Source organism: Dasypus novemcinctus, chromosome 25, assembly GCF_030445035.2.
Source record: "Dasypus novemcinctus isolate mDasNov1 chromosome 25, mDasNov1.1.hap2, whole genome shotgun sequence".
Lineage (NCBI taxonomy): Eukaryota > Metazoa > Chordata > Mammalia > Cingulata > Dasypodidae > Dasypus > Dasypus novemcinctus.
Genome location: NC_080697.1, coordinates 18,730,742 through 18,751,861, shown reverse-complemented (window position 1 = coordinate 18,751,861; position 21,120 = coordinate 18,730,742). Strand labels below are relative to the sequence as shown.

The 21,120-nt window shown below is 38.7% G+C and overlaps 1 protein-coding gene across 4 annotated transcripts in view; it reads right to left on the bottom strand.

Annotated features, from left to right (window-relative positions):
• Positions 1-21,120, bottom strand: part of BABAM2 (BRISC and BRCA1 A complex member 2) — a 569,726-nt gene that overhangs the window by 352,223 nt on the left and 196,383 nt on the right. For all 4 annotated transcript variants that reach the window (XM_004452354.4, XM_071211921.1, XM_058287779.2 and 1 more), the window contains exon 5: positions 17,628-17,822. In XM_004452354.4, the coding sequence (XP_004452411.1) occupies positions 17,628-17,822 (195 nt within the window). The remainder of the gene's footprint in view (positions 1-17,627; positions 17,823-21,120) is intronic.

The following is a 21,120-nucleotide window of genomic DNA, read 5'->3' as shown; positions in this document are numbered from 1 at the left end:
CCCTATGCTAGCCTGAAGCTGTGAGAGAGCAAGGCTGAACCATCACAGAGATCAGCAACCATCTTGCTTCAACACATGGCAAGAGACTTTGGTGAGAAAATATCTCTTACAATACCTTGAGTTGGACTCTTTAGGGCCTTGAAACTGTAAGCTTTTACCCCAAATAAACACCCTTTATAAAAGTCAATTGATTTCTGGTACTTTGCATCAGTACCCCTTTTGGTTGACTAATACAATTACTCATTCAAAAAATAAAAGAAATTTAAGAATTAAAATTTAAAGTGCGTAAAGTGAGATGTTCACAATTAATTAATTCACTTATTCAACATACATTTACTGAGCATCTACTGTGCCAAATACCCTTCGTGGGTCCCTGGCCTTGCTTTGGCTGGAAAAGTCTAACCTGAAAAACCTCTCCAGGGTGACCCACCCCAGAATTTGCCCTCCAGGCAAAAAAACACCTTGAGACAACAAAATGAGTATAAAAACTATGGAGACAGTTGAGACAAAGCCTTTCCTGCTTCAAACAGCAGAGACAGAGGTCTCCTGGGAAACAGAGCGGACAACCAAATTCCTATAAACAGGGGAATTCCAAAACAACTACAAAGCAAAAGCCCAGGACAAGACAAAGGCACAGAAAGATAGGAAAAACACTGTACACTGCAGTGACCATGGGCAAACCTTCCTAATCAGAGAGCTGAGGCTAAAGAAAATCTCTGTCTTTTCACCAGCTGGTTACAAAACCAAGAACAAGACATACAAGGGAATAAATGCCAGAGTTAACACTTTAAAATATTAAAATGGGGGAGCAGATGTAGTGCGGTGGTTAAGTGCCTGCTTCCCATGTATGAGATCCCAGGTTCAATCACTGGTACCTCCTAAAAACAAAAAGAAACAAAACAAAGCAAAACAAAAAACATTCTCATTGGGGAGTAGATGTAGCTCAGTGGTTGAGCACCTGCTTCCCATTTATGAGGTCCCAAGTTTGTTCCCCAGTACCTCCTAAATAAATATAAATAAGTAAATAAATATAAAATGAATGTACAGTATGCAAGAAAACATTATAAGATAAAGAAAAAGGAAATGATGGTCCATCCAAGGTAAGAAGATAAAAACAAAGAAAACAACAACAAAGAAGAAAAGAATGTGGACAAAAGAGACAAACCCTTTTAAAAAATGATTGTAAAAATGTTCAAAGAGAGTGACATCATCTGTGTGGTGACATAAGACATCCCATGAAAAACCCTCCTCAAGAGAGTTAGCAAATAAAGGGGCAAATCCCACTTGCTTAGAACTCTGGAGGAGGGTAGAGACTGGAGAAAGGCTCCACAAATACTGAATTGAAGAAACAGAAAAGTATCAGATAGGAAAATTGTTGCAGATCACTGGTTGGTTCCCATTCCCCTCCCCATCATTTGGTCCTGTGCAACTTGGCAGTGACACAGACACAGACAGCCTGGGTCCCTACCAACATGGAAAGAGAGTATAGAGTGACTTACAGCAATGCCACCTAGGTGGGAACACTAGGTGCTGAAGACTGCTGCATACAAAAAGTCCCTAGAGAGGGGAAGGAGACCTCAATAGAATGTTGGCAAGAATTGTTGTGCCCTCAGGCAATCCAGTTTTAGTCAACTGGGTCACTTAATCACAAAATGGACTTTTCTGAAGCAACCCACATTTCTGGACAGATACCATCTGGCTCCTGAGGGTAGGATACCCTAAATAGGAAGAAACTGGAGGCAGAAAAGCCTCACAGAATTTTTTTTAAAAGGGGGTGGGGTGAAGGAGTAGTTAAAGGGAACTGCTATAAAATAAGATGGTTCCCAGAAGTGAGAAGTGTAATGAAAACAGGGCACTGAATGAGGGGGAGAAAATATAAACAAATAATAGGAGATGGGGAGAAAATTCTGCACAAAAACTAACAGAACAAATCAAGATTCCGAGAAAAGAAAGAGAGGAAAGAATTTTTTTCCTGGAGATGAAACAATTGCACAAAAAGTGCGATCTTAAAAATTTTACCACATATCCAGGGCAAGAATCAGATGAAGAGGAGCTGAGAAAATCTGAACAGTTAAAAAGGAGCTCTTATAAATATCTAGATTAAGTTGGACCAAGTGTCAAAAAGGAGCCTTAAAACAAAACTAATCAACAATAACACTCTAGACAAGAGGGAGAGACAGACTTTCAGAATTATCACATCAAGACAGTCAGATGCCTAGACGTCAGCAAAAACTTACAAGCCATAATAAGAAACAGGAAGATACGGCTCAGTCAAGGGAACAAATTAAAACTTCAGAGGATACTCAAAATTGGAACGACTAATCAAAGACGTTCAAACAAATCTTCTAAATCAATTCAAGGAAATGAAAAATATGCATAAAGAGATAAAGGTCATTAACTAGATAAAGTGTGAGCATACAGAAAAAACTAAGTATAAAAAGAGATCAAATATGTAAGAAGCATACAACAGAAGTTATAAAGAGGTAGAAAAAAGAATCAGCAAACTAGAAGACAGGACCATCAAAATCAGACAGTCAGAAGAATAAAGAATGAAAAAACTAAGCAGTGTCTCATGGATATGAGTGACAGCATGAAGGATACATGCATGAATGCTATGGCTGTCCCACAAAAAGAAGGGAAAAGAAACAGAAAGAATATTTGAGTAAATAATGGTCAAAAATTCTGCAACTCTTATTAAAGGAATAAATATACATGTCCAAGTAGCAAAACATACTCCAAACAGAATAAATTCTAATAAACCTACTCCAATGCACATCCTAATTAGAATGTCAATAGCCAATAATAGAGAATTCTGAAAGCAGCAAGAGAAAAGTGATTGTTCACATACAAGAGATCGTCAATAAGACTAAATGTTGATTTCTCATCAGAAACATGGAGGCAAGACAGCAGTGATATATTTAAGGTACTGAGAAAGAAGAAGAAAGAAGAAAAGCAGTCAAAAATACTTTATCTAGCAAAAGTATCTTTCAAAAATGAGGGAGAGCTTAAAATATTCACAGATAATTCAAAACTCAAAGACTTGTCAACAAAACTCCTGTGCTATAAGGAATATAAAAGGAAATTCTATATGTTGAAAGGAAAGACAAGAGAAAGTGACTGAATAGTGTGAGGAAATGAAGAATATCAGTAAGGATAGCACAAAGGGTAAATGAAAATACCTTGAGGTGAATGAAAATCAAAATACAACCCACCAAAACTTATGGGATGCAGTAAAGGCAATACTCTGAGAGGGAAATTTATAGCTCTAAATGCTTACATTAAAAAAGAAGAGGGAAGCAGATGTGGCTCAAGCTACTGGACTCCTATCTACCATATAGGGGGTCCTGGGTTTGGTTCCCGGGGCCTCCTGGTGAAGGCAAGCTGGCCCCTGCCATGAAGAGCAGGCCATGCCACAAGCTGATGCAATAAGATGACACAGCAAAAAAGAGACACAGAGGAAAGACAATGAGAGACACAACAAACCAGGGAGCTGAGGTGGCAAGTGATTCAGTGCCTCTCTCCCATGTTGGAGGTCCCAGGAGAAGTTCCTGGTGCCTCCTAAAGAGAAGACAAGAAGAAAAGCAGACACAGAAGAACACACAGCAAATGGACACAGAAAACAGAGAGCGAGTGCAGGCAGTGGTGGGGAGCGGGGGGGGTGGGACAAATAAAATAAAATAAATTTTTTAAAAAAGACTTCAAATCAGAAACTTAACCTTAAAACTGGAAGAACTAGAAAAAGAAAAGCAAACTCAACTTAAAGTGAACAGAAAGAAATAAAGATTAGAGCAGTGACAAATGAAACGGAGAGAGACAATGAATAAACAAAACCAAAAGTTGATTCTGTGAAAAGATGAACAAAATTGACAAACTTTTATCTATACTGACAAAGAAAAAAAGACAAGAGAATACAAATAACAAAAATCAGAAAAGTAGGACACTACTTTGAACACCACTGAAACAAAAAGGACTATAAGATACAATGAACAAGTACATGCCAAAAAATTAAATAACTTAGATGAAATGGACAAATTCTTAGAAACACACAAAACACCTACAATGACTCAAAGAAACAGAATATCTCAACAAACCAATTCCTAGAAAAGAGATTGAATCAGTCATCAAAAACCTACCAACAGGGAAGCATATGTGGCTCAAGCAGTTGGGTGCCCGCTGACCACATGGAACATCCCAGGTTCAGTTCCCAGTGCCTCCTAAAGAAGACTAGCAAGACAACAAGCTGACACAATGGGCTGGTGCGGTGAGCTGAGGCAACAAGATGAGGTAATGAGATGATTCAAGAGGAAACACAACAAGGAAACACAATGAGAGATGCAGCAAGCAGGGAGTGGATGTGGTTCAAGCAGTGCGGTGCCTCCCTACCACACGGGGGTCCCAGGTTCAGTTCCCAGTGCCTCCTGAAAAGAATATGAGCAGATACAAAGAGCAGACACAGAGAGCAGACAGTGAATACAACCAACAGGGCAGGGAGGGTGGGGAGAAGAGTAGAAATAAATAAATTAAATAAATCTTTTTAAAAAAACTACCAATAAAGAAAAGTCCAAGACCAGCTGGCTTCACAGAGGAATTCTACCAAACATGCCGAGAAGAATTCACTCCAATTCTGCTCAAAATTTTCCCAAAAATGGAAGGGGAGGGAACACTCCCTAACTCATTCTATGGGGCCAATTATCACCCTTATACCCTAATACCAAAGCCAGATAAAGATACCATAAGAAAAGAAAACCACAAGACAATATCTCTTATGAATATAGATGCAAAACTCTGCAACAAAATATCAGCAAATGAAATCCAACAGCATATTAAAAGAATTATCCATCACAATCAAGTGGGATTTATCTGGCATGCAAGGTTAGTTAAACAAAAGAAAATCAATTAATGTAATATACCACATTAACAGAATGAAGGAATAAAATTACATGATCATCTCAACTGACGAAGAAAAGGTATTTGACAAAATACAACATCCCTTCATGATAAAAACACTTAGACACTAAGAGTAGAAGGAAACTTACTCAACATGACAAAAGGCATGAAAAGCCTACAACTAATTTCCTACTTAATGGTGAAAGACTGAAAGTATTCCCTCTAAGATAATAAACAAGACAAGGATACTCACTGTCATGACTGTTTTTCAACATTAAACTGGAAGTTCTTGCCAGAGTAATTAGATAAGAAAAAGTTAAAAAAAAATCCAAACTGTAAAGGAAGAAGTAAAAAATTCCCCATTTGCAGATGATAAGACCCTATATACAGAAAATCCTGAAAAATCCACTCCAAAGGTCCAGGAGCTAATAAATGAATTCAGCAAAATGATGGGGTACAAGTTCAACACCCAAAAAATCAGTATTGTTTCTAAACACAAGCAATGAACACCTGGAAGAAGAAATAAAGAAAAATATTCCATTCACAATAGTAACTAAAGGAATCAACTATCTAGAAATAAATCTAACCAAGGATGTAAAGGACTTGTATACAGAAAAGTACAAAACACTGTGAAAAGAAAGTAAAGAAGACTTAAATATATGGAGGACATTCTGTGTTCATAAAATTGGAAGACCAAATATTGTTAAGAGGTCACTCCAAAGAAAGCAATGTATAGATTCGATACAATCCCAATCAAAATTCCAACAACCTGCTTTGCAGAAATGGAAAAGCCAATCATCGAATTTATATGGGTGAAGTAGATGCAGTTCAGTTGGTTGAGTGCCTGCTTTGTATGTACAAGATTCCAGGATCAATACCCAGTTCCTCCTAAAAAAAAATTTAATTCAAAAAAATTATATGGAAAGGTAAGGGGGTCTGAATAGCTAAAGCCATTTTGTAATGGAAGAATAAAGTTGGAGGACTTACACTTCCTGATCTTATTACAAAGCCACAATAATCAAAACAGCATGGTACTAGCACAAGGACAGACATGTAGAAATCAACCCTCACATTTATGGCCAACTGATTTTTGACAAGGTAGCAAAGGCCAGTCAATTGGGAAAGAATAGTCACTTCAACAAATGGTGTTGGGAAAAGTGGATCTCAATTTGCAAAAAAAAGGAGGTGGTCCCCTACCTAGAACCGTATTACAAAAATCAACTGAAAATGTATCAAAGACCTTAATATAAGAGCTAGAACTATCAAACTCCTAGAAGAAAACATTGGGAGGCATTGTCAGGCCCCTGTGCTAGCCAATGGTTTCTTAGATTTTCACCCAGACCACAAACAACAAAAAAACAGGTACATAAATGGAACCTCATGAAAAGTTAAGAACTTTTGCACTGTGAAAGACTTTATCATGAAAGTAAAATGACAACCTAACAGTGGTAGAAAATATTTGTAAACCATGTATCTGATAAAGGTTAAATATCCAGACTATATAAAGAAATCTTCCAACTTAACAATAAAAAATGCAAACAACCCAATTTAAAAATGGATAAAAGAAATGAGCAGACATCTCTGCAAAGAAGATATATAAATGGCCATAAAACACAAGAAAAGATGCTCAACATTATTAGTCATCAGGGAAAATAAATAAAAAACATAATGAGATAACATTTCATACCCATTAGAATGGCTGCTATTTAATAAAAACAAAACAAAACAAAACCAGAAAATTACATGTGTTAGAGAGAATGAAAAGAAAAAGGAACACTCATTCATTGCTGGTGGCAATGTAAAATAGTACAGCTGCTGTGGAAGACAGCTTGGCCGTTTCTCAGAAAAAAGTATAGAACCACCATATGACCCAGAAATCCCATTACTAAGTATATACCCAAAGGAATTGAAGCACGGCACTGAACAGATACTTGCACATTAATGTTCATATTGGGATTATTCAAAATTGTCAAAAGATGGAAGGTACCCAAGTGTCCATTAACTGATAATAAAATGTGGTATTATGATGGTTAGACTCATGTATCAACTTGACCAGGTAATGGTGCCCATTTGTTTGGTCAAGCAAGCACTGAACTAACTATAATGTGAGGATGGACTTAAATCATCAGTAAGCTAATTGTATCTATGGCTGATTACATCTACTATCAACTGAGAAGATTGCCTTCAGCAAAGAGAGCTCTCTCTTATCACTTGAAGGCCTTAAAACAAGAAGTGATTTCAGCAATTCAGTGGAGAATTCCCATCTCAGTACTTCAGACAGACAGCTTCTCCTGGGGGACTCACCAAGGACCTTCATTGGAGTTCCTTGCTTGAGCCTGCCCTACAGAATTTGTACTTGTGCATGTGACAGTCGTGTGAGAAAATTTTATAAAATCTCATAATATTTACAGATATCGCCTGTCAATTCTGCTCCCCTAGAGAACCCTGACTAATACAGGTATATACATACAATGGAACGTCATTCAGCCATAAGAACGAATGAAGTCCTGATGCATGTGATAACATGGATGAACCTCGAAGGCATCATGCTGAGAGATATAAGCCAAGCACCAAAGGACAAATATTGCATGATCTAGTGAGATCATTTGAAACAACTGGAATAAGCAATCTCACAGAATTTGAATGCAGATTGTGAATTACCAGGAGGAGATGGGCTGGGGATAGTGAAAGATAATTTAAAGCTTAAATTGTATAACGTACCTATTTGGAATTATGAAAATATATGGCAATGATGGTGGTAATAGCAGCACAGCACTGTAAATGCAATTTTCAGCACTGAAGTATTTAACTGAACATGATTAAAAAGGGAAATGTTAGATTGTATATATGGTAACTGAATAAACATTTTTTTTAAAAATCCATGGCTCTATTCTAACCTAACAGTGAACCCTAAATTAAACCATGGGCTTTAATTAGTAGTATAATTATAAAAAACATGCAGTCTTCAATTATAACAAAGTTTCCACACCAATTCAAGTTGTTTGTGGTGGGCTGGTATATGGGATACACAGATAAACAGAATTTGAGAAACTTTAACAAAAGATCTGCCCTACAAGAATTACTAAAGTGAGTTCTGCAGATTGCAAAATAAAGACAGGATGGAGTGGCTTGAAGTACTGTGAAGAAATGAAGATCTTCAGTAAAGGTACCTAAAAGGGTAAATGCAAAAAACCAACAGTACTGTATCCTCAGTATACAATTCTACTCTAATTCCTATAAGGGTCAGAATACAATTGAATAATGCAAAAGCATATTACCTGATAATGGACACTGAAAACATAAAGAGGTAATGTGAGATAAAAACAACATGAAGAGGGGAAACAAAGGGATATAGGAGCAGAGAGTCTGTGTGCTATTTGAAGCTAAGGTGGTATCTTTTCAGATTAGTCAGTTATAGATGTAGGTTGTATAATACAAACCTCTGCGTAATCATAAAGAAAGTATTTTAAAAATATACAAAAACATAAATGAGAAAGGGATCAGATACATCACAAAAGATCAACCATACAGAAAAGGAAGTTGCAATAAAGGAAAAAAAGAACACCCCCCTCAAACTGTCCCCCCAAAAAAACCCCAAGGACAAATGGCTGAAGTAAGTGCTGCCTTTACAGTAATAATATTGAATGGTAATGATTAAACCCCCCAATCAAAAGACGCAGATTGGCAGAATGTATATAAAGCATGATCTAACTGCATCTTGTATATAAGAGACTCACTTTAGACCCAAAGACACAAATAGGTTGAAAGTAACAAAATGCAAAAAGATATTCCAGGGGAAGCGGACTTGGCCCAATGGATAGGGTGTCCGCCTACTACCTGGGAGGTCTGTGTTTCAAACCCCGGGCCTCCTTGACCCATGTGGAGCTGGCCCAAGCACAGTGCTGATGGCACAAGGAGTGCCCTGCCACACAGGGGTGTCCCCCGCATAGGGGAGCCCCACGCTCAAGGAGTGCGCTCCATAAAGAGAGCCGCCCAGTGCGAAAGAAAGTGCAGCCTGCCCAAGAATGGCACTGCACACACAGAGAGCTGACACAGAAAGATGACACAACAAAAAGAGACACAGATTCCCGGTGCCACTGATAAGGATAGAAGCGGTCACAGAAGAACACGCAGTGAATGGACACAGAGAGCAGACAACGGGGGGTGGAGGGAAGGAGAGAGAGAAAAAAAAAAGATATTCCATGCAAAGAGTAACCAAATAAGAAGTGGGGTAACTATACTAATATCAGATAAAATAGACTTTAAGTGAAAAGCTTTTCCAAACGACAAAAGACACTATATATTAATAAAAAGGGCACTATACCAAGAAGAAATAATCATAAACGTATGCACCACAGTGCTCCAAAATGTATTAGGCAAACACTGGTAAAACCAACGAGAGAAACAGACACCTCTACAATAATAGTTGAAGACTTAAATACAACACTCTCCTCAACAGACAGAACATACAGACAGAAGATCAACAGGAAACAGAGAATTTGGATAACAGGATAAGTGAATTAGACCAAACAGTTACATACAGAACACTGCACCCCAAAACAGCAGATTATACATTCTTCTTAAGTGGACATGGATCATTCTCCAGGGTAGACCACATGTCACTAAACATGTAACTTGTTTAGGAGTCACTAAACAAGTCTCAATAAATTTAAAAAGAAATTATGTAAAGGATTTTCTCTGACCACAAAGGAATGAAGCTAGAAAACAATAACAGGCTGAGAACTGGAAAATATACAAATATATGGAAGTTAAATAGAACACTCTTAAACAATCAATGGGTCAAAGAAGAAATTACAAGGGAAATCAGTAAATACTTTGAGACCAATTAAAGTGAGGACACAACATATCAAAACTTACCAGATACAGTAAAGGCAGTTCTGAGAGGGAAATTAATGGCTCTAAATGCTTACATTAAATAAGAAGAAAGGGGTAAAGTTATAGACTTAACTGTGTATCTGGAGGAACTAGAAAAAGAATAGCAAGCAAACAGAAGGAAAGAAATAACAAAAATAAGGGCAGAAATAAATGAAACAAAAAAAAATAGAGAGCATTGACAAAACCAACAGTTGGTTCTCTGAAAATATCAAAAAAATTGACAAACCTTTAGCTAGACTGACAAAGAAAGAAAAAGAGGAAAAAGATTCAAACAAAAAAAGAGAGAAAAAAGGAGAGAAAAGAGAAACAAAGAGAAAAAAGATGAAAATAAAATCAGAAATGAGAAGGGGCCATAACTACTGATCTCATAGAAATAAAAAGGATCATAAGTGGATACGAGGAACAACTGTATGCCAACAAATTAGACAACTTGGATGAAATTAACAAATTCCTAGAAACTACCTGTTTATTATTTAGAAACAGGCAATGGGCCAGTTCCATAGTTTGCTGACCCCTGTACTAAGCTATTTAGGATAGCATGTAGACAAAGTAAATCTAGGGATAGTAGAGATGAGTGGATCATATCCCAAATATACTACACATTTTACATTAGAACCACAATATTTCCCCACTGAATGTCCTTTGATGCTGCAAAAATTACTAAATGTCTCACCAACATTTTTTACACCTGCTCTTTTGAAAGCCTTATGCTCCACTTAGAGAATTTCTAGGGCCTCCTCATGTCCTGTGTTATCAAATTTTCTTATCCTTCACCCAGCTCTGCCTTTCTTGTCCAGTCACCCTCCACATCCTTCAAACAGGTCCATCTATATGACTAAAACACCAGTTCTCTACACATATTCTAAGAATAGTTCTAAACCACAGCCAGAATGTATGCATGTGAAGTCCCTGCAGTAGACAGACCAATAACCCTCCAAAGACACTGTGGAAGTTGAAATTATTTTATGAATCCCAAAGAGAGAAAGATCTAAATCCACTGCTGTGAGTGTGAGACCCTTTGAAATGACCCATGTAAGTGAGGTATGACTCAGATTGTGTCTCCGCCCTCTTGCTTGGTCTGACTTAAACAGACACACACACAGGAAGTGACTTCCACCATATTTGATCCTACCATGTGAGAGAAAGCAGAGGTTCAAAGAGCTGAGGACCATGGAGAGAGGAGCCATACGTCTGATAGCTTGCAGTTGAACTCGGGAAGAAAGTGGAGCAGCTGAGACTGAGAGAGGAGACCCAGTAAGAGACAAATCCTATGCTTGGATGCCCAGTTGAACTCTGGGAGACGGTACAGTCCAGAGGGGAACACAGAGACCCAGACAGAGATCCCCCCACCATCTTGCCTCAACATATGGCAGCTGAATTTAAAGGGAAAGTACCTATTATGGTGCCTTGTGTTGGATTTTTCACAGCCTTGGAACTGTAAGCATTTATCCCAAAGTAAATCCCCTTTATAAAAGACAAACCATTTCCAGTTCTTTGCATTGGCAGCTCATTGGCAAACTAAAAGATGTCCACATCCTAATTCCTGGAAGCTGTGAATATGTTAGGTTACATGACAAAGAGGAATTAAGGTAGAAATGAAATTAAGGTCCCTAATCAGCTGACTTTAAAATAGGGAGAGTATTCTGGATTATTTGAGTGGACCTAATGTAATCAGAAGAGCACTTAAAAGTGAAAGAAGGAGGCAGAAAAGTGAACCAGAGAGAAGGCAGCATGAGAGAGGAATATGGACAGTATCTAGAAACTGGAAAAAGCAGGGAAACAGATTCTCCCCTAGAGCCTCCAGAAGGAACACAGTCCTGTCAATAACTCTATTTTAGCCTACTGAGACCCTTTGGACTTCCAACCTCCAGAACTACAATATAAATTTCCATGGTTTTAAGTTACCAAGTTTATAGTAATTTGTTAGTAGCAGTAGGTAACTACTACAATTGCTGATTCAAAAATCCTTGACTCAAAACGAAACACCTTAGAAAACCGCAGGCTTTTTAACATATTCTTGAACTCTCATGCCAAATTATAATTTGTCTGATGCTTCAAGGTTTACCTTTATAGCCTATTTCTTTACCTAATCCCTGATATTAAGTCATGTGCCCATTTTTCACTTCTATATTCTCACCTCCCCCTCTACTAGGCTCTCTCTAGATCTGGTTCACTGCAAGCTTAACATCCAATTGCCCACTTGCCTTGTTACAGGAGTCTCAGTTTCTTTACTTCCTCTGAATCCATAACCACTGCCCTAATGCATACAAATTACACAATGTCAAATCAGAATAAACTGGGTTAAGTATGGCAGTAGTAGGTTTTGAAAGTAAACAAAAATAAAGTCTTAAAAGTACTATAAATACAAACTATCTACATGCTTTAAATGGCTTTAAAACTCTACACCTAGGTGAATTAGAACTTTTAGTGTGCGGCGGACTTGGCCCAGTGGTTAGGACATCCGCCTACCACATGGAAGGTCTGCGGTTTAAACTCCGGGCCTCCTTGACCCGTGTGGAGCTGGCCCATGCGCAGTGCTAATGCGCACAAAGAGTGCCCTGCCACGCAGGGGTGTCCCCCGCATAGGAGAGCCCCAAGGAGAGCCGCCCAGTGCGAAAGAAAGTGCAGCCTGCCCAGAAATGGTGCCGCACACACGGAGAGCTGACACAACAAGATGATGCAACGAAAAGAAACACAGATTCCCATGCCGCTGACAACAACAGAAGCGGACAAAGAAGATGCAGCAAAGAGAGATGCAGCAAATAGACAGAAAGAATAGACAACTGGGGTGGGGGGGAAGGGGAGAGAAATAAACAAATAAATAAATAAATCTTTTTTTAAAAAAACAAAAAACTTAACAGTAGCTGAGTAACAGAATATAATTTTGATAATTCTTATATCAAAAAAGGTGCCATATGTGGACCGTTGACCATGGGGTGCGGGGGTGCCCAGAGATGTACTTGCCAAATGCAATGGATGTGTCATGATGATGGGAGGGAGTGTTGCTGGGGGGGGGAGAGGAGGGGTGGGGGTGGTAGGGTTCAATGGGACCTCATATATATATATTTTTAATGTAATATTATTACAAAGTCAATAAAAAAAAATTAAAAAAAAAAAAATTTTTGGCCCAGTAATTCCATATTAGACGTTTGCCCTAGGAAATAATCATATAAAAAAGCAAAGATGTACATAGAGACAATCACTGTCATCTTGTATATGATGGGAAAACCTGAAAACAACTCAATATTGAAAAATAGGACATTTCTTAATTAAATTGTGATACATTCATTAAATTGAATACTTTGCAGGCATTAAATAATACTGTAGGGAAGCGGATATGCCTCAAGTGATTGGGCTCCCATCTACCATGTGGAAGACCCTGCATTCGATTTCCAGGGTCTCCTGGTGAAGGCAAGTTGGCCTGCATGGATTGCTGACCCATGCGGAGTGCTGGCCCATGCAAGAGTGCTGGACCATGCAGAGAGCTGGCGCAGCAAAATGATGCAACAAAGGGAAACACAGAGGAGAGACAGTGAGAGATGCAGCAGACCAGGGAGATAAAGTGGTGCAAGCAGTCAAGTGACTCTCATACTGGAGGTCCTGGGATCAGTTCCCAGGGTCTCCTAAAAGAGAAAAAATGAGAAGAAAAAAGGTAAGCAGACACGGAAGAACACACAACAGACAGAGAACATGAAAAGAACAAGGGGGTGGGGGATAAAAAAGAATTGTATTGTTATTAAAAATAATAATAAATAAATAATATTGTAGTTGAATAATTATAAACATGAAAAGATGATAGTATGAAATGAATAAGCAGGTTTCAAAACAATTTGAATTCATTTTTTGAAAGTACATTAGCAGAGATCAAAATCTACAAATAATATCAAATGTGAATAGTAGCTGTATTTTCATGGTGGAAATAAAGGTAATCATTTTTGGTTTATTTTTAATTCTGATATATTTATAATAAATTTATGTAACATAATAAAAATAATACAAGTTAAAACTTAAAAAAAAAAAAAAAAAAGGTGCCATAAAATTCTATATACTTAAACTCAGCCTTAATATTAAAAGAGAAAAAGAAGAAGAGACACAGGTCCTGAAAACTAAAGAATAAACAGTGATTCTTGTTTCAAATGAACACAGGTTTCTCAAGAAGAAGTCATGCTACATGCTATACTAGCTTAATACATTTTTTTTCTGGCAAAGATTGATAACAGAAATGCCAGGGATAGAGAATAAACTGAGTTAAAAACAATTTTCCTTACTATTCATGTGAAGAGATTAAAATTTCAAAACCAATAGGTTAAAACTTTGAAGTGAACAAAGAAGATGATTTTTAACAGAATAAATTTCAGTCCTACTGATTTAAAGGCATAATCATGTATAAAACCTTGGAAACAATGTCCTTTAAGAAAAAACTGAGATATAAAGCAGTATGGGGTGCATATTTAGCCTAAGAAAAGGAAGACTAGGAAAAACCTAAAAGGATGAACACAGAAGAGAGCAAACTAAACTTATTCAGTGCTAAACTAGTCTGGAATGTATTAATTCATTCATTCAGCAAATGTTTATGGAATAACAATGATGTGGCAGGCACTGTTCTAAGTATTCAGGATACATCAGCGAACAAAACAGAAATTCCTGCCGTGATGGAACTTTGCATTGCAATGAGAAGGACAGACAAACAATACGTGCAATAAACAGGGGTGTTAAGTTACTGCTAAATGGCTCCCAAGGATGCCTGATATTAACAATCTATTGTAATTTACCCCCTATGTGTGGTTTGGACCTATCCAACAGAATCCAGCAAAAGTGATGGATGTCACTTCCAAGATTAGATTATAAAAGATGGTGACTTCTGCATTGCCCACATACTCTCTCTGTCCTGCTTGCTCACTCTGATGGAGCCACCTACCATATTGTGAGCTGTCTTGAGGAGAGAACCACATGACAAAGAACAGAGGGCCAATAGCCAGCACTGCACCAAGGTCCTCAGTCTAACCACTCATGAGGAACCGAATCCTGCCAACAATTGCCTGAGTGAGCTTGTAAGTGGATCCTTCTCTAGTCATGCCTTGAGATGATTACAGCTTTGGCTGATGCCTTGAGTGCAGGCTTGTGAGAGACCCTGAGGCAAAGGATCCAGCTTTAGAAATTCCTGAGCAACCAGAGATTCCTGACACACAGAAACTAAAATCATAAATGCTGTTTTAAGCCACTAAGCTCTGGGATAGTTATTTTATGCAACAATATATAACGAATACAATAAATAAATTATAATGTGTATGTATTAGTCAGCCAAAGGGGTGCTAATGCAAAATATCAGAAATCTGTTGACTTTTATAAAGGGTATTCATTTGGAGTAGAAGCCTATAGTTACTAGGCCATAAAGCATAAGTTACTTCACACACCATAGTCTGTTGCCATGTGTTGGAGCAAGATAGCTGCCAACATCTGCTTCCTGGGTTCCTTTTTTCCCAGGGCTCGATTCTCTCCAGGCTCAGCTACTCTACTCCTCTGTGTGCCTAATTCTCAGGCTCCAGCTCAAAACTCAAACCTCCCTTCTCTGCAGTGCACTTTCTCTGTGAGCCCCACCCACCAAGGGGATAGGGACTCAACATTGTACTGATGTGGCCCAATCAAAGCCTCAATCATTATTTAATCAATTAAAAGTGAAACCTCTGAATCCAATATAATCTAATATGCTGAGAGGAAGAGACCAGTTCACAAACATAATTCAATATCTATTTTTGGAATTCATAAACAATATCAAACTGCTACAGTATATTAAAAGGTGATGTAAATAAAAGAGCAGGGTAAAGTTTGGGGAAAGGGTGCCAGCTGCAATTTTTAAATTGAGTGTCATGAAGACTTGCTCATGACTATTCATTACAGCATTATTCCTAAAGGTCAAAAAGTGGAAAGACTCCAAATGTCTATCAACTGGTGAATGGATAAACAAAATATGATATATCCAGAAAATGAGTATTATTCTGTCATGAAAAACCTTAATGAAGTACTGATACATGCTATAAAATGGATGAACCTCAAAAACATTATGCTAAGTGAAAGACGCCAGTCACAAAATGAGGGACGAAATGGGGTCTCTGTTATGGGACGAGAGGGGTCCCTGTTGCGGGACGAGTGGGGTCCCGTTGTGGGACGAGAGGGGTCCCTGGCGTGGGGAAGAAAGCCTCGTACGGCCGCTGAGGCTTCCCTCGGGGGCTCCGAAGGCGTGGAGGGCACACGACCCAGGAAGAAGTCGCGGAGACAGGCTGATGGCACAAGTCTGGTCTATTGCAGAGGGGGATGCAGATTTATAGGATTGGGGAGTGGTGTGGCGGGTTCTGATTGGCTAGGGCAAATGCTGTTTCCATATAAGGCAATGTTCTGGCATTGGGCTAGTGATTGGCCATTAGAGTATGTGCTAACTCTTGATAGGCTGAAGCTGTTGCTGGGCAAACAGCGTACTAAGAGATTAGGTTTAAGGGAGGGGGGAGGGGAAGTGAGAGCTGGGCTAGGCAGGAGATAGGAAGGGGGAGGGCAGTGCCGGCTAGCCGTTAGCAGCAAAGGCCTAGTCAGGCGTGGTCACCTTGTCTAGGCCCAGTGGGCAGAGGCGGTGTCACCTCTTGCCGCACTGTTTGCCACTGAGGCAAGCCAGGTGCCCCTCCTCCCACAACACAAGACTACATGTTGGATATATATCCGGGGCTTGGGGCAGCAACAGGAATAAACTGTAAACAGGCATAAGGGATCTTATTGGAGTGATGGTGAACTGTTCTAAAACTGGATTGTGGTGGTGGTTGCAAAACTCAGTAAATTTACTAAAAATCACTGCATCATATACTTAAAACAGGTGAATTTATGGCATGTAAACCATACCTCAAAAAAGTTATGTAAAAGGGGGGGAGGGAAGTGTTGATGTTAGGTACTGCTGAGAAGACAACATATGAGCAAAACCTTGTAGGAGGAAAAGTGTTAGCCATACAGATATCCATGACAGACAATGGAAGAGCCTACACAAAGACCCTAGGACAGGAGCATACCTGGTACTTTTGCAGACCAGCAAGGGCACCAGTGTGGCTAGAGTTGGGTAAGACAGAGGAAGAAAGGAAAGGTTATGATGGAAGATAATAGCAATGGGACCGTGAGCTTTTTTAAGACATTGGAAGGACTATGGCTTGTACTACCATAAGAGGTAGGGGGAGGGGTGAAGAAAAGGTACATAAAGGTTCTGAGCAAAGGAGTGAGGTGATCTGACTTGTACTTTTAAAGGATCACACAATGTAAAGAAATTATGAAAAGATGGGGAGCCAGTGTAGCTTAGTGGTTGAGTGCCTGCCGTACATGTACAAGGTCCTGGGTTCAATTCCCAGTACTTCCATAAAAAAAAAATTACAGAAAGAATTTATAAAAGGGTCCATATAAGCTAGCTGCTTCTAGAGTTACCAACTATACTTGTCTGACTGGGATACCAAGGAAGCTCTACATTGAAAAGGGGAAACTCATCAGTGTCTCAAAATGTGAACTGTGGACCACCTATGGGAACCTCAATGGGGGCTTATTACACATCCAGGTTCTCAGGGTCTGGCTCTGATTTCTGAATATTTCGGACTGGGGACCGGGGATGTGAGACTAAATTTCCATCTTTCCCAGGTGATATCTTTGAGAAACAAAATGAAACAGATAAACATTTAAACTCTAAATTATGAGAAAGTATATAAGTTACATAAACCATGATTACCTAAGGGAATGACTAGGGTTTACTATAAATGGACATCTCAACTGATTATTTTATCATAGATGAAGTAACTTTTTTTCCCATTCTTGAAAAAACTCACCCAGTTGTTCTTTTTCCCAGCATAAATTTCCATGTTCTCTCCATACTGTGGCTCTTCCAGTAAAGTCTGATATTCAAACATGAGGCGGGAACTCTCACGTAGGCGGCTGCATTGAAATTGGTGATACTGCTGCACGAGTTCCTTTACCACAAGTAAGAGACATTCAGGATTTGAAGGATTCCAGGAGGCAAGATTCTGTAGAAGCCATAAATAAAACACTAGTCAAAAATAGATTTTCATTCAAATTCAGTAATATTTACATATCTATATAGAGGAAAAGAGTGAGGAAAATCCAAGAGGAACAGGCGACTCTTAGTTAGGGTCTTTTGATCTTGATGATTTTTCCTAGATCGGTCTTCTAAAAATTCTCATGGAAAATCAAGGAGAAACCCAATCATGAGTTGCCAGGGAAAAACTGAAAAGAGTAAAGAAGGGTAGTTACAAAATAAGAGTCCTAAATATCCTTAAAGATATAAATTTAGCCCCGGAAGACTTAATTTGTTTCATATTCTTTTATAATTTAATTTATAAAATTTTTTCCTAAATTCAACTCAGATCCACAGACCATCTGTAATACCAGATATAAATAAATGCTTTGTAAACACTAGAGTTCCACAGAAATGTAAGCGCAATGATGATAGCTTGGTCTAAAAATGATAGGAATGGAGTAGAGATAAGGGAAAATACAACTAGGAAATGCAAAGTTCCAAGAAAAAGAGAAAGGAAATGGTTATGAACTCTTATAACCAGGAAAGGAGTTGGAGTGTAGAAGATCTGATAATTCTATCATAGTTGTTAAGGTCACATTAATTTATTCAACGAATATTGTGTGCCTATTATGTGTCAGCCACTGTTCTAAGGACTGAAGGAAACAAACCAAGTCCCTGCTCTCAAGGAGCTTAAAGTTTAGTGGGCCGAAATGAACAATCAACAAATATATCTGATGGTGATAAATGCTACTGAGAAAAAAACAGCATCTCAAAAGCCAAGTGAAGGAAGTACTTCAAGAAGAAATCCCTGATTAACTATGTCAAAGGGTACTGATAAAATAGTAAGATGAGGCCTGAGAATTGACTACTGGGTACGCCAATTATATGCAGGTCAACAATGCCCTCAACAAGTACTATTTTGATGGAATGAAAACTTAATTGTTGAGGATTCAAGAGAGAATAGGTAAAAGGAAATCACAGATAGTTATTGATAGTATGGACAATTCAAACTGGTGGCTAAAGAACAAGAGGGTATGAAAAGAAAATTTTGTTAAGATGTCTGTACCTGATAAGAAACTGATGATGCAAGAGAGGAGAGAATACCAAAGAGAGGCTATAAATAGGCAAGCAGATATAGGATCTCCAAGAGGGTTGGCAATAGAAATGAACAGGAAGAAAGGCCAACTAACTTGTATGAACACAGGCAGTTTTATGTGGTAGTGGGAGCTTGTGACAGTATTCTTCTGATTGCTTATATTTTCTCCATGAAATAAGAAGGAAGTTCATCACCTGAGAGTGAGGAAGAAAGAGGGGCTATTGGAAGTTGGAGAAAGAAGTTTGAAACAGTCATTTAGAAGAGAAAATGACTAGAGAGATATAGTAGAAATTCCAGATAACACTAAAAGTTCCACTGAAGTTAGAGGTTCATTTTAGGGAAGTGAGGTCAATTAGCATAAATTCCCACTACCTGGGTATAGATGGGTAGGGGAGGGTAGATTTAACAAAGGTTGGAATTTTTCCAGACAAGTACAATGGAGGAAGAGTGGGGCAAGAGATCTTGAAGGCTTTGTAAAAGAATGATTATAATCATGAACCCTGGAATCTAAATCAGGTAAAAAGCAAAGTAAATCCATAAGGGAAGTAAGGGTTGGTGAAAAGATGAGGACCAATGGACTGCAGGTTCTGGTGGGCTGGAAAAATTGTTGGAGTTGAGATACTAAAAGAATAAATTGGAAAGACAGGAAAGTGCCATAAGAGAATTGGGGTGTTTGTGATGAAATAACAGAGGTGAACTGTAACTGGTATTGGCCAGGACTGGTATACCACCAAGCGGGTGTGCATGGCTGAGGTGGACCAGAAGCCAAGGTCAGTGGAGAAAAGGAAACCAGGGACTAAGAGGCCAGGGTATTGGAAGTATCATTTATATGGATATTAAAATCACCAGGGGGAAACAGATGTTGCTCAAGCAATCTACCATATGGAGGGTCCAGGATTCGATGCCCAGGACATCCTGGTGAAGGCCAGCTGGCCTGCACAGCGAGCTGGCCCACACGGAGTGCTGGCCCATTTAGGAGTACCACCCTGTGCAGGAAAGCCACCATGCACAAGAGTGCCAGCCGACACAGAGAAGCTGGCACAGCAAGATGATGCAACAAGAGACATAGAGGAGAAACAACAAAAAGATGTAGCGGAACAGGGAGCTGAGGTGGCACAAGAGAAAGATCGCCTCTCTCCCATTCCAGAAGGTCCCAGGATCAGTTCCCAGAGCCACCTAATGAAAATACAAGCAGACACTAAAAAAAAAAAGAAAACACACACACACACACACAGTGAATGGACACAGAGAGCAGACAATGGAGGAGAGGGAGAAATAAATAAATAAATCTTTAAAATAAAATAAAATAAGAGATATGCATCAAGTGCATGTGTTAAAATATAGTCAAAGAATACAGACAAATCCAAAAGAAGCTACAGAGCAGTTCAGGGAAGATATAATTCTAGTGGTTTTTGAAGACTAAGTTAACAAGAGAGGTTGAATAATACCACTGATATTAAAGTGTAAAAAACAACTAAGATGGTGTAGAATGTAAATCTGCCAAAATTGCCTCCCCCCTTCCCCAAAATCTGTTCACTAAAGTAACAGTTTCTAACCAAGAACTGGCACCTGTGTCTTTGCCATTGTGACTGTTTGCACACAGTGGCAATTTTGGACTCCCTATTTTGGCTCCCCTATCCAGGCTGTGTAATGTAAGGGATGCTCCTGCTTCAATGACCATCAACCTTCCCACATTTCTCTCTCAAAAGTACATTCCACCACAAATACCATATTCCCAAAATAATGGCCCTACAGACTCAATAAACTCAACCCATCCTCAGTTCCTTATTTCTGCTTCTTTATGTAGAAAGATGGCAAAGGATAATGTTTTCAGAGGCCTGGCTCACCCCCAATTCACTCCTCATTTATCCTAAACCACACTTTTTCGGCAAATTTAGATGTGCACGAGGATACCACTAAGTGAAAAAAGCACTGGGCTCATGTCCTTGGAAGGATGGAGGAAAATAACCCTGGACCCCCTGGGACCATTACTGAGTAATAATGGAGGGAGGGAGGATCTTCCAAGGGAAAAAAAAAATCTTACAATAAAAATTTCACAATACCAGAATAAATTAGAAATATTACAAGTATCTGAAACTTCATTCTATGAAATTTTACAACTGTCTAGCATATAGATACAATAAAAAGAAATCAAAACTAATGACCAATTTATAAAAAATAATCTTAT